General features: G+C 51.8%; 4 protein-coding genes across 4 annotated transcripts; 2 read left to right on the top strand and 2 right to left on the bottom strand.

The window, feature by feature from the left end:
* Window positions 1-531: 531 nt before the first annotated feature.
* Window positions 532-1,440, top strand: EJ05DRAFT_473183 (uncharacterized protein). Its single transcript, XM_033743342.1, has one exon. It carries the CDS (start codon window positions 658-660, stop codon window positions 1,141-1,143), a length of 486 nt encoding a protein of 161 aa, XP_033604720.1. The 5' UTR covers window positions 532-657; the 3' UTR covers window positions 1,144-1,440.
* Window positions 1,441-1,629: 189 nt separating this feature from the next.
* Window positions 1,630-3,746, top strand: EJ05DRAFT_203749 (acetolactate synthase-like protein catalytic subunit). Its single transcript, XM_033739764.1, has 2 exons — window positions 1,630-1,989; window positions 2,061-3,746. Exons 1-2 carry the CDS (start codon window positions 1,762-1,764, stop codon window positions 3,681-3,683), a joined length of 1,851 nt encoding a protein of 616 aa, XP_033604719.1. The 5' UTR covers window positions 1,630-1,761; the 3' UTR covers window positions 3,684-3,746.
* Window positions 3,747-3,809: 63 nt separating this feature from the next.
* Window positions 3,810-5,233, bottom strand: EJ05DRAFT_507833 (uncharacterized protein). Its single transcript, XM_033747960.1, has 2 exons — window positions 4,638-5,233; window positions 3,810-4,483 (listed from the first exon to the last, which is right to left on the bottom strand). The coding sequence occupies exons 1-2, from the start codon at window positions 4,994-4,996 to the stop codon at window positions 3,862-3,864; spliced, it is 981 nt and encodes a 326-aa protein (XP_033604718.1). The 5' UTR covers window positions 4,997-5,233; the 3' UTR covers window positions 3,810-3,861.
* Window positions 5,234-5,950: 717 nt separating this feature from the next.
* On the bottom strand, window positions 5,951-13,073 carry EJ05DRAFT_448627 (ketoacyl-synt-domain-containing protein). Its single transcript, XM_033742314.1, has 8 exons — window positions 12,102-13,073; window positions 11,407-12,045; window positions 11,187-11,357; window positions 10,471-11,139; window positions 9,514-10,421; window positions 8,500-9,463; window positions 6,581-8,429; window positions 5,951-6,530 (listed from the first exon to the last, which is right to left on the bottom strand). Exons 1-8 carry the CDS (start codon window positions 12,699-12,701, stop codon window positions 6,031-6,033), a joined length of 6,300 nt encoding a protein of 2,099 aa, XP_033604717.1. The 5' UTR covers window positions 12,702-13,073; the 3' UTR covers window positions 5,951-6,030.
* Between the last annotated feature and the right edge of the window lie 5 nt (window positions 13,074-13,078).

Genomic DNA, 13,078 nt, shown 5'->3' with positions numbered 1-13,078 from the left:
AAGTGAATGCATCGTATCCATGCCCGTATTCCCCTCCTACCGCAAACGGTTAGACCAAAGAGTCTAAATGAATCATGAGGCTATCTTATGCTTGGATACATGGTAGAACGTGGGCAATACGCGGATCCCGCGATCGTCGCTCTTGATACAGGCACAGGTATCGCTGCCATATGCTTCTTACTACTACTGCTACTAAACTACTCATGTCCATTCGTCTCAGTATCTTCTACTGGTCGACTGTGGTCCAGCCAGACTATGCTGTCATGCTACTGCTGCACACGGCCTTGTAACTAGAACTACTTGCACGCCAATATGCTGCCAAGTTGAGCCGCACGTCATTCACTTCTGCCGCGTGGTCATCGTGTGCAGTAGCAGTACTGCACTTCCGCTGCATGCCGCTGCTGTATATGCTGCTTAAAGGCCTGTTCATGGCTCCGTACCTTGCGTGTGTGCTGTCCTTGGTCCTTGTTCCTGGTGCTCGTGTTGTCCGTCGACCTGCAAGGCTGATTCATTCCCTCGCTTGAAGCAGTCATTGTACCTTTGTCAAGGTCCCTCGTTTGGATATACTGCTTGTCGCTTCGAGTGTGCTGAGCCTGCCTCCAGTACTCACCCTACGTATCCGATACTCCTCCAAGCAGTCGACACACCTCAGACATCATGGCACCGATACCAATCGACCTCCTGGACGAGACGCGAGCACAGCTCATGCGCCGACAGTCGGTCAACTTCCCCGAAAAGACCATCATCGGCCTCATCGCCGGCATCGCTACGTTCTTGGTCATCTTCTTCGCCGCCCTCGGTATCTGGCTGTACTTCTATTTCAAGCCAACAAAGGGTTGTGGCCATGCCGCCGAGCCCTTCGACGACTCGGCAACTCTCAGCGGCGTAACGCTCGCCTCACGGTTTAGCAGCGACTCCATCATGAAGGAAAAGGAGAAGCCGGTCGACTTCATGACCTACCACGAGACCATGCTTCCGAGTCGAATGGCGTCAGACGAAACCGTCATGACCTTGGACCACGCACCTGCGACCCCTGAGCCGACAGTCGAGAGTCCGCACCATTTCAGACGGTACTCCATGCGAGAGGCCGTTGCTGTCAGGCTCGAGCCTGTGACGGGAATGGTTCGCAAGCACGAGGGATAGATTCCCGCGTCTTCAAAGCCTTCACACTCACCAACTCTCCTGACCCCTCGACCGGACCTACTGCTGCTCTCCATCTCCTAGCCGCGGCACCCAAAATCTTTTCTGTACATATTGTTTTGCATGCGACGTGCGACATGATACCTGTTTGACGCATCAGTCCTGTGACGATTGATATGACTTTTTCTGGCGCGGAGCATATGGGCGTTTCTTTTATGATCTGAGCGGATTTGGCTCATGGGGCATGATATTACGGTTGCATGATACCAACGGACATAGCTTAACGCAGCATATATGAACATTTTACATAGCGACGCGCGAGATAGCGTTGTTGCGAAAGAACAGATTACGATATGAATGCAAGCCATCAATGTGCTAACCTCAGATGAGATATTCATTCTGAAATGTACGCGTCACGAGAACAATCAGGTCCAGGTACCCGCACTTCACTACCGAACATGAGGGGAAGCATCAATGATCAAAGGATTTGCTCCACATCATGTCACAGCTAATCATGTCTGATATGTCTCATTCACACTTCAGCGTTGGTAGCATTCACCAGCGCCTTGGTGTCGTCCTACTGAGCTTCACACGACGTCTCTCATCTCAATTGCTGCCACGATGAGTGGTTCTAATGCCGTTCCTAGCAAACGTCTTCGTCCGAGCGACGTGCGTGGTGCAGGCCTATATACAACATCATTTGCATTCTTCGAGGCATTATGGGAAGCCGGTGTCACGCACTGCTTTGTAAACCTGGGGAGCGACCACCCAAGCATCATTGAGGCTATGGTCAAGGGCAAGAAAGAGAAGGATGGCGAGTTTCCGCGCATCATAACATGTCCGAACGAGGTCTGTACGCATTTCCATTACCTTTGTAGCATGTGTGTCCTCGAACATGATGGCTGACGGTCATGCCTCAGATGGTAGCACTCTCCATGGCCGACGGGTTTGCGCGCCTCACGAACAAACCACAGTGCGTCATCGTTCATGTCGACGTGGGAACGCAGGGTCTCGGTGCAGCGGTACACAATGCCGCGTGTGGACGCGCGCCAGTGCTGATCTTTGCCGGGTTGTCGCCATATACCATCGAAGGAGAAGAGCGTGGGTCCCGGACAGAGTATATCCATTGGATACAAGACGTCCCGGATCAGAAGCAGATCGTGGCGCAGTACTGCCGTTATACGGGAGAGATCAAGACAGGCAAGAATATCAAGCAGATGGTGAACAGGGCGCTGTCGTTTGCCACGAGTGATCCAAAAGGACCGGTATATTTGTACGGCGCCAGGGAGCCCATGGAACAGGTCATCGAGCCGTACGCTCTGGACCAAAGTTTTTGGACTCCAGTCGAGCCAGCTGCGCTACCTCTGTCAGCAGTAGAGACCATTGCAGGCTCGCTGGTGAATGCAAAGGAGCCCCTGGTCATCTGTGGTTACAGCGGACGCAATCATGACTGTCCCGGAGAGCTCGTCCAGCTTGCCAATATTGTCAAGGGGCTACGAGTGCTTGACACTGGAGGTTGCGACATGTGCTTTCCTGCCAACCATCCTGCATGGCTTGGCATGCGATATGGTGTAGACGACAGTATCACGACAGCAGACGTCATCATCGTGTTAGACTGCGATGTACCCTGGATAAACACACAATGCAAGCCGAAAGACGGCGCAATCGTCTTCCACATCGATGGGGATCCGCTCAAACAGCAGATGCCCGTGTTCTACATTAATGCCATGAAGCGCTACCGGGTCGATAGTTTCACGGCCATTTCGCAGCTGGTTGGCTTCATCTGCTCTAACCCGGAACTGTTCCAGATGACTGGCTTGCCACATCAACTTGAACTGGAAGCAAAGCGACTGTCATCGTACACAAAAAAACTTCAGACAATAGCGAGTCAGGCTGTGCCTGGAGAGGACGGGTCGTATGGAACTTCGTACCTAACATCTCGCCTCCGCGCACTTCTTCCCCAGGATACCATTTTTGCCATCGAAGCCGTGACGAATGGTGCTTTTGTCGCAGATCAACTGCAATGCTCGCTGCCCGGATCATGGATCAACTGCGGCGGAGGCGGTCTCGGATGGAGCGGCGGCGGCGCGTTGGGCATAAAACTAGCTACAGACTACTACGGCAAGAAGCGATTCGTCTGCCAGATCGTGGGCGACGGCACATATCTCTTCTCCGTCCCCGGCTCGGTATACTGGATCTCGCAACGCTACAACATCCCCATCCTCACTATCGTCCTCAACAACAAGGGCTGGAACGCGCCTCGTAGATCGCTTCTTCTCGTCCACCCCGACGGCGAAGGCTCGAAGGTGTCGAACGAGGACCTCAACATCAGCTTTGCGCCGACACCGGACTATGCTGGTATCGCAAAGGCTGCGTCTGGTGGGGAGATCTGGGCTGCGCATGCTAGCACGGCCGAGGAGCTGGAGGTGAAGCTGGCCGAAGCGATTCAGAGCGTTTTAAACGGCACGACAGCTGTGCTAGATGCGCATCTCGACGGGCCACAGGGTAAATACGGCGGCGGCAAAGCTGCACTCGTAGGCTAGACTCGCATGTATGTATGCTATAGCATGATCGCTACAAACGCAACAATTCCCATCACCTCTACCACCATCTCTACATTGCCAATCTCCTCGCCATATCACCCAGCCCCTTATTCCCCCCCCCCCCTCTCAAACCCTCACCCTCCTCCCAACCAAATACCGCCACGCCGCAACATCAAGCTTATACCCCGGAATCATCCGCTCCGCCTCCCGCTGCATACTCCGCAACTGACTCTCCGTATTCCCATACACCACCTCGTCTCCGCGCGTCCACCCGCCGCGGCCCCCCCGTGGTGCCTGCGCCCGCGCCCGCTGCTTCTGCATCCGCTGGAACTCCGGGTACATCCGCAGGAAGGAATCGGTGATTTGTCGTCCTGCGCGAGAGTGGGCTCGTAGGGTGCGGATTTGGGAGTGCGTGCCTGTTGGGGGGTGGGGGGTTGTGTTTGTGCTGGGGTGCATGTCGTTGTGCATGTCGTTGTGCATCATGCCGGCGTTCATGCCTGCCTGGTGCTGCTGGGCTTGTTGTCCTGCGTAGGCGTGTGGGACGAGGGCTTGGGGGATGCGTTGGTGTTGGTGGTGTGCTGCTGGGCCGGCGTACATGTTTTCGCCGTTGAAGCCTGGGTCGCTGTCTGTGCCTATCATGTTGTGGGGTTGGGCGTGGGGTGTGTTGGGGGTTGGGGGGATGCTGTTGGGCATGTTGCCCATGTTTCCCATGTTGTCCATATTGCCCATGCCTCCCATGCCTCTCATGCCTCCCATGCCGTTGCCCATGCCTCCCATGCCATTGCCCATTGAGTAGTTCGCTGGTTTGAAGGGGCGGGGTTAGTCTAGTGTGCTTTGGAGGTAAAGGGGGTTTACGAGAGGAGGGGAGAAAAGGGGGAATAGGGGGTTATGAGAGGAGAAAGGGGCGGGGGAGAAAGGGGCGAGGGAGAAAGGGGCGAGGGAGAAAGTGGTTACCTTGCTGTTGCTGCATGCCCACGCTTGCGCCGGCGGCGAAGGGGTCGTGTTGTGTGTTGTTGTAGTTGAAGGGCTGCATCTTTTGGTGTGGTTTGTTTGTGGATGCGGCTTTTGGAGGTTTGTTGTTTGCTGGTTGGCTGGCTGGGTGGGTGTATAGTGTGGACTGTGTACTGTGTGGTGCGGATGGTATCGGGTGGGTAGAGTAGGGAGAGTGTGTGCTGTAGGAAGGAACTGGAACTGGGGGTTTTAAGTACGCGCGTAGATGGCTGGGTGCGGTGAAGGGATGGGGGTTCTGTGTTGTGTTGTGTTTTGTTGTGCTGTCGTGGATTGGTGGTGTTGTGTTTTGCTGCAGTGTTCATTGGGTATCTATGGGGTGGCAAAGTGGTTGGTTCACGTAGTGCGCAGGCAGTGTGTTGTGTATAGTATGAGTGAGGGCATGATATGAGGAACGGTGATGTCGCTGGGCATCATCAAGTGTGTTGTATGTGAGATATGGGGACGTAGAAGTAGCGTGTCAGATGTCATGTGCGATTTAGATGTAGTATGTAGTACGTCTAAGTGAAGCAAGGGGATGAAGAGGGACGAAGACTATATCTAGATTCTATCATATACATTTAGTAGCCACTCTATCATAACATAGTGACCACAACTCAGAGCTCAGAGCTATGACACGCACCGTGTATACCCAAGTGAAGGGGATGAGATCGGGCGGGATGGGATGGAGGACGGGTGTGTATATGTAGGAGGGATGTCGTGTGCCGTTCTTCATGCTATTGTTTCATCTTGTATTGCATGGTATTATGTTATGTGAAATGGTATGGTATGGTGTGGATGAAGCAGCGATAGGTTGCAGTGACGTAGCTCGTAGTGTACGTCTTATGTACAATGCCTTCTCCATAGCGAATCGCGAGATTATTCACATATTCTTGCAGCTACGTGACGGAGTGGTACTGTTCAAGGGGACACTGTCATGAACCTAGATATATGATCTGGGACTCTGTCTTGCTTCAGCTAAAGTAAACATGATACCCTGAAGTGAATGCACCTCGTATCGTGTCGGATGACTATGTTCTCCAGAATCATGATGGCACAGTGAGTGAAGGTCGTACATAACAAAGCGACGGGCTTGATGCGTATCAGTCTGGACTAGGGCATCTTGTCGAACCTGATTTAGGAAACATAAGTTCAATCTGCGAAAGGTACCCTGTAACCGAGTGTGCACTCTTCAAGTCATGAATCCGGCTCTGATGCGGAAAATATGGAAAATGTCGTAACTATCATTGGCTATGCTTGCAGTGTACATTCTTTATGGCCGACCCCTAACTAAAAACGCCAAAACTCAAATCGCTCGAAAACAAAACGCTCATGCAGTCTGTTGCCATCCTTAAACTACTTACTTCGTAACAATATTGTATGCTTCCCTCAACTGCTCCGATACTTTCCCCACACACTCCTTCGTAAACGGCTGGAAGTGATCGCCCGGAATCTGCAGCGTCTTGACCTTCCGGCCCAGGACTTCCTGCCATCCGTCGATAGCACGAGCACGCTCCCGCTGGTCCTCGAGCCATGGATACTTGACACCGCACTGGCCAGACGTATCGAACGTCTCGGCACTCTGGAGCATGATGTATGGAACCTCGGACGCATCTGCGGGAGGGTTATACTTGCCCAGCATTGCCGCATGCCATTTGAATTGATTTGCAACCGTGGCAGCAGACCTCCCTGCTTTGGAGTCCGTCATGGGCTTGAGGACATGCTTGACCACTTCTTCGGGGAGCGGAGTGTGGTCTTTCGGACATGGTGAGTCGATCAGTATGACGCCCTTGACCTGCTTGCCGAGTCGTGCGAGGTGTTGTGCGGTCTCGAAGGCGACGACACCACCGAATGACCAGCCTATAGAGTGTAAGTACGTGATGGACAAATGTATCATTGTGCGACCTTACCTCCTAAGACGACAGGCTTCTCTGAGGATGCCGAGATCGCGGATGCGTAGCTGGTGGCCATGTCTGAGATCGATTTGGCCCAGTGATCACGGTCGCCGAATCCAGGGTTGGAGATACCGTACAGGGTGCACCCAAGATCACTGAGTCCCTTGTACATACCGACGGTACCACTTCCGTCGTGGAACAGGTACATCGAAGGCTTGTCTTTGGGTCCAGACTGGATGAGCGTTGGAATGGCCGGCTTGGACTCTCGGGTTGGCGAAGAGATGGTGGAAGTCACTGTCGAGGGTGGAGAGATGAACCCACTATCCGTGTTCGTGGACAGCGTAGCGCTGGTCTCCGAGCTGTTCGAGCTGTCGATGAAGCTGAGAAGCGTGTCGAGGGTGAAGTCGCCATGAATCTCGGGCATTTCAACGCCGAGTTGCTTCTTGAACTCGGTCTTCAGTTCAATGGTCATCAGCGAGTCCATTCCCAGGCTTTCCATCGTGCTTTCAGCGTCGATTTCCCCCCCGGAGATGCCACATACTTCTGCAATCAGGTCCTTGACCTTGTTGACTGGTGCCTCGGGTGGAGTGTATTTGAGCTCGCTACTCTTGGCTTGCTGCAGACGCGCGTTCGTGTCTTCCAAGTTCAAGGACTTGGGTCTTTGAATGTTGCTGCTCTTTTGTTGTGATGGAGCGGGGCTTACTGCGATAATGTGGTCTTGGATGTCTTTGACAGTGGTGCTGTTCAGGAGAGCATTTTTGTCGATGGCAAGGCTTGGGAAGCGTTTCTTGAGTGCATCTGCAAGCTCAATCTGCATCAATGAATCCATGCCTAGATCAGACAGTTCTGACTGCGCCGTGATGCTTGCCGGAGGTGCTTCGCATACTTTCGATACGGTCTCCGCGACTGTGGCGATGATTTCGTCTTTCCCAACGCCACCAGCAGCTTTGGGTGCAGCTTTTTGGGGAGGAGGCGTGGTGGGATTTCTGATAGGGGCTTTGGTGACAGGAGCAGGCTGCTGGATAGTAGTTCTGCCACGTCCACTGGCACGGGCCAAGTGGTTTTGGAACGCCCTGAGTGACAGCTTCTTGAAGTGCATGCCCTCCACCGCAGCCACAACCTGTCCTCTCTGATCTACCGCATAAGCATCACCGAGGAGCGTGCCCTCAATGTAATCCATCAGACTGCAGTAGACCTTGAACTCTTGACTCTGATCCAGGTTGTCGTACAGAATGTTGATCTGCTCCACGCGGGTACAAATGCACGCCTCGTGCGCGTCAACATGACTGTTGGCAATGAATCCGGCTGCGTGTAGGAGTGTATCCACGAAAGTGGGCGACAGAACGAATGGCTCGTCCACAGGCGGATCTGGTAGCTGGAATTGACCATGTCCCTCAGAGCCGGATTCCGTAACGGTCAGATTCTTGATACTTTGATACTCCTTGCCGTAGTCGACAACCCTAGGGAACACTGTCTCATATAGCATGCGCGTGTGGAAGGTGTCTTTGGCGACTCCATCAAGGTGTGACTTTTGCCTTTTCGCGATGGCCGCCATCTTTTTGAAGCTGCTTTGTAGTTTGGAAGTCTTCTGGGGCTGAATCATGCCGAAACAATGGTCAACCTTTTCTTTCTCGTCATGGCCTTCAACGAAAGAGGAGAATGTGAAACCCCTTGTGCCGTCTGCAGACTTCTTGTGCAATGTGAGCTGAACGATTCTCTTGTCGCCTTTGGGATCGTATATCAGAGGCTTGTCAAAGGTGATCTCGTTGACAGTCAGAGTTTCGCCGGTCGAGGTGTTACTGTTATCATTGCGTGTTGCAGCTTCGAGAACCATCTCATGGTATACACTTGCTGGGCATAGTGCCTTGGGATGATTAGCGTTTGTCCGTGAAGTAGAAACTTTTGGAGAACAAAATCAGGAGGAAGGCACTTACTACACCACCAACGATGTGTCCTTGGATGAACTTCCCCAGAACATCGGTATCACTTTCAAACAACTCTGAACCCTCTTCATTGCTTTTAAGCTCTCTGGGCACCAAGGGGCCAGCTGCATCCTGCATTTCTGTGCTCTGAACCGAGGACAACTCTTGTCGTGTGGGCTCCTTGTAAGGGACAAACATTTCACTCTTGTCCAATGGGTAGTCTGGGCCGTCGATGACATTACCTTGAGATCCATCAAAGACGTTACGCCAATGCATCGTGTAATTCGCCAGTGCCAATTTGGTGATACCACTGACCAATGTGGTCCAGGGGTTTTCGTTCTTCTTTAGTGAAGGGAGGAACTGGCTGTCCCCATCAGCTAGTCCGCTCTTGATCATGGGAAGGGTGATGGGAGCTGGGCCGATCTCCAGGTACGTTGCAGAGTTGAATTCGGATCGGGAAGCTAGGGACTCCATGAGGTCTGCAAAAAGCACCGTGTTCCTTGTCTGATTGGTGAAGTATTCTGGTGTGATGGCTGTCTCGTCAAGAAGCTTGCCGGAGACTGTCGAGCCAAAAGCAACTTTTGGTGCCGAGATCTTCATCTCGGCTGCGACCTTGGATAGTGGTTCGATGATTGGATCCAATGCCCCTGAGTGGAAACCGTAGGGAACGTCAAGACGTTTACATTTAGCCCCGGCAGATTTGATGTGATGACTGAACTGATCCAATGCGGACACGGGACCTGACACCACACAGTCTCCTCTGCTGTTTTGACAGGCGATAGTCAAACCCTGGAAGCTTTCGGGTTTCGATGCAATTTGTTTCTCGGCCTCATCACTTGACATGTTGCAGGCAAGCATACTGGTGGCCTTCACTTCACACAGGTCTACCATGAGCTTCGCTCGGGTGGCAACAAATTTCAGGGCATCTGGGAGGCTGAGGACGCCGGCAATCACCATGGCTGCGTATTCTCCCAAGCTAGATCGCGTTAGCCACGAAGTCAATACTTCCATGATCTTAAATCTTACCTGTGACCCATAACGACATCCGGTACCACATTGAATGAAATCCATGTTCTTGCAAGAGCAACCTCAAGAACGAAGCATGCGCATTGTGATACAATGACATATTCACTTGGTGATATAGCGTTATGGGCATCCTCAAGAAGAGGCGAGACTTTCGGGAAACCCATGTTGTTCAGAAGATGGTCACATTGTGTGACAGTGTTGCTGAAGGCTGTACAGGTTTGCAACAATTCTTTGCCCATACCAGGATAAACAGCACCCTGGCCGGAGAAGACGAAGCCAATTGGCTTGCGATGCATTGAATTGACTGCATTTGGCTCGGTATCTGTCTGCAGCTTTTGCTTGAGGTCCTCGACAGATGTCACCGCAAATGCCAATCGTTGTTCGTATGGCTGTCTTCTGGCAGTCGCGGTGTAAGTGATGTCTTTGATATGCAAATCAGGATTCTGATCAAGCTGTTGTAGCCATCCTTGGCAGTACGATTTTACAGCTTTGACGGTCCTTGCTGAGATGACAAAAGGATAGGCTGAACGCTGAACAAGTTCCTTTGGCTTTGCACCGTCGGGCGCTTCCTCGACGATGATAGCAGCATTGGAGCCTGCAGCGCCAAAGTTGTTCAACAGAGCTCGTCGTGGCACACCACGTCTTGAGCGCCATTCCTCTACCGATGTTGGGATCTTGATGTTGTGTGAATTGATGCTTGCCAACTTGGGATTGAGATTCTTGAACCCAGCTTGTGGAAGCAACTTCTTCTTGTTCATCATCAAGAGGATTTTGGTTAATCCTGCAGCCCCCGAAGCAGCCTCAGCATGGCCGATGTTCCCCTTTATCGAGGTCAAGTGTAGAGGTTGATTGGTCGGCCTGTTCCCAAACACGCTCTGGATACTAGAAACTTCTGCTGCATCTCCAGCCTGCATGGACAGTCAGTAGGACCCTCACTTAAGGCCACGATATACACACCTGTGTCCCAGTGCCGTGAGCCTCGACGACTCCGATAGAAGTCGGATCTACCCCACTTCTCTCCACAACTTGCCTGAAAAGCGCTTGTTGGGTCTCGGAATGAGGATGCGTGATCGAGTGAGCATTTCCACATTGGTTGACCTCAATGCCACGAATCACTCCATAAATCCGGTCGTTCTCTGCAACAGCATCCTTCAGCTTCTTGAGGACGAACAAGCCGCAGCCCTCAGATCGGCAATATCCATCAGCTGTGACGTCGAACGCTTTACACTGCCCAGTCTTGCTAAGGAAGTGTGCTCTTGACAGCCCAATATACATGTCAGGACTGCTAATGACATTGACGCCTCCAGCGACCGCTGATGTGCAGTCTCCATTGTTTAGAGCTCTGCAAGCCTGGTACAAAGCCACACTCGAGGCCGAGCAAGCTGTATCAATGACAACGGAAGGACCACTCCATTTGAAGTGATAAGATATCTTCCCACTGAGGAAAGCTCGGAGAGTCCCAGTACTGTAGTAGACATCAATCTCGTCTTTCAGGTTGTCTGTGTAATCACCAGTGGCAACCCCTACATAGCATCCCATGGTCTCTTTCTGAAATGTAGGTGTTGCATCCGGGATATACCCTGAGTCATTAAGTGCATTTAGAGCTCCTTGCAGGAGTAGTCGTTGCTAAGGCTTGTTAGTCATAGTGATGGGACAGATACTCAATCACATACTTGGGGATCCATCGACTTGGCTTCCCGAGGCGATATATTAAAGAACTTGTGATCGAATGCCCAAGGCTTATCAAGGAAATTTCCATGCTTAGCAGCCATCTTTCTGCCAGCCCCTTTCTCGTTTTCTGGATCTACCTTGAATTGAGATACCTCAAAGCGCGATTCGGGGATCTTTAACATTGTCAGAAGAAAGTGGATGCACTATAATGGTCAGACTTACCTCTTCCACAGTGTTCAGGCCCTTTTCTAATGTCTCCCACAACATGTCCTTGTTGCTACCTTGAGGGAATTGACAGGCCATACCGACAATAGCAATGGCTTCGTTCGCATATGCAGGGAGAGAACTATCTCCCCGTCCCGAAAGGTCTTCAGTCTTGATCTCCTTCGCTGGGCCATCGCTAGTGGTTGTAGACAGTAGTGAACGCGAGTGCGGGCCAAACGCCAGAACTTCAGTCTTTGGTGCAGCTTGGCTGATTTGTTTCCACGTACTGCTCCAATCGACTTGATCTACCAGAATACTTCTGATTGCGGTCTCAAGAAGAGAACGACTCTCTGCATCTGCTTTGATCACCTGACCATCAATGGAGGAGCGCAGTGATATCCTTTTCAAGTCCTCGCTCGAGGGAAAATTGATACTTCTTCGGCGTGTATCATCAATCACATGACGTAGGACATCCTCCATTCGATGTCCTCCATGATACAAGGCGTGCACATGGACTAGGTCGCTGCTCCGATCATGTCTTGAATCAAGATACTCGGATCGGAATTTGCGCAGTGCCAAGCTCGGGCCAGCAACGCTGAATGACGTTTCGCTCGATTTTGCTGATATACATAATTGAAGATCAGGTGAATCTTGATGCTAGACGGGTTAAGTTCAGCTTTTGCTTGATGATGAGAACAGATCAGGTGACTCACATCACTATTGTAGTCTTCGACAACTTCTGGACCATACCCGTTTAGGGCTAAACTCCACGGAAAATCTCGCCAGTGGTCTTCGGATTGTTCGCTGAAGCTCGCCGCCCGGAACCCAATCCAAAAAGCGACTCGAACAGCCGCTGTACTTGTCTCGATGTACTCCGCAATATTCTTCGATGAAGCGACGACAATAGCTGGAAGGACCCCCGAGCAGAAGCCCACCGTTTCGCTAAGCTCGCCCTGCTTCGGGTCGAGAGATAGTCCAGTCGATGCCGTGTACTGCGTGTTGGCAAGATAGCCTAGTAGCTGATGCAGGCAAAGGGTGACGCCTTGTATGATAGGGTTGTTGTGAGTGTTTGATGGCGGGTTCAGCAGATCTTCTGCTGTTCTGAGCTCTCTCAACTCATCCCTAAAGCCGATAGGCTCATCTGAGATAGAGTTGTACAGCTCATCTAGAAAGGCTGTGTGACATGCTGAAAGAAGATGCGCAGCAGCAGCTGATGACTTCGCATTTGCCTGTGCGAAGGCACACAGCTCCGGACTGAACAAAGAACGACTGCCCTGGCCTCCGAAGAAAGCTACTCTCCGTGCCCCGGACATCGATCTGACTGCTAGAATGGGGTTCGCAGAGACTATCTCCGAGATTTAGAATGGGCTGTGGGATGTTGTACGTCTGATATTGCAAGATAAACGCTGCAGAATTCTTGGTTCCGGGTCTGATCGTCCCGTTTGCCTTTTCTGAAGGGATCTGCTCGAATTTGTACGCTCGATGATGTTACTGAACAACGACACAACGTCAAGAGAAGTATGAAAAAGTAAACTGTTGTCAAACAAAGGCTGGCATATACTCAACCAGCCAGGGTGAGTCGACAAAGTTATTTAAGCGGTGTATATTCAGGGTAGCACGGACAGTCAGGCCCGCCGCCTGCGTCACAGTCACTGACAATAACAATGCCTACCGTGGATCTCACCACTAT

This window comes from Pseudovirgaria hyperparasitica, assembly GCF_010093815.1.
Source record: "Pseudovirgaria hyperparasitica strain CBS 121739 unplaced genomic scaffold EJ05scaffold_2, whole genome shotgun sequence".
Classification (NCBI taxonomy): domain Eukaryota; kingdom Fungi; phylum Ascomycota; class Dothideomycetes; order Acrospermales; family Acrospermaceae; genus Pseudovirgaria; species Pseudovirgaria hyperparasitica.
This window is presented reverse-complemented; position numbering and strand designations above follow the sequence as displayed.

Bases quoted from the DNA above. Each gene is read 5' to 3' on its own strand.
- EJ05DRAFT_473183 (XM_033743342.1), top strand. From the start codon at position 658: ATGGCACCGATACCAATCGACCTCCTGGACGAGACGCGAGCACAGCTC.
- EJ05DRAFT_203749 (XM_033739764.1), top strand. From the start codon at position 1,762: ATGAGTGGTTCTAATGCCGTTCCTAGCAAACGTCTTCGTCCGAGCGAC. The intron at 1,990-2,060 runs GTCTGTACGCAT...GTCATGCCTCAG, and splicing joins TCATAACATGTCCGAACGAG to ATGGTAGCACTCTCCATGGC.
- EJ05DRAFT_507833 (XM_033747960.1), bottom strand. From the start codon at position 4,996: ATGAACACTGCAGCAAAACACAACACCACCAATCCACGACAGCACAAC. The intron at 4,484-4,637 runs GTAACCACTTTC...CCTTCAAACCAG, and splicing joins GGGCATGCAGCAACAGCAAG to CGAACTACTCAATGGGCAAT.
- EJ05DRAFT_448627 (XM_033742314.1), bottom strand. From the start codon at position 12,701: ATGTCCGGGGCACGGAGAGTAGCTTTCTTCGGAGGCCAGGGCAGTCGT. The intron at 12,046-12,101 runs GTGAGTCACCTG...TAACCCGTCTAG, and splicing joins TCGAAGACTACAATAGTGAT to CATCAAGATTCACCTGATCT. The intron at 10,422-10,470 runs GTGTGTATATCG...CTGTCCATGCAG, and splicing joins CTCACGGCACTGGGACACAG to GCTGGAGATGCAGCAGAAGT.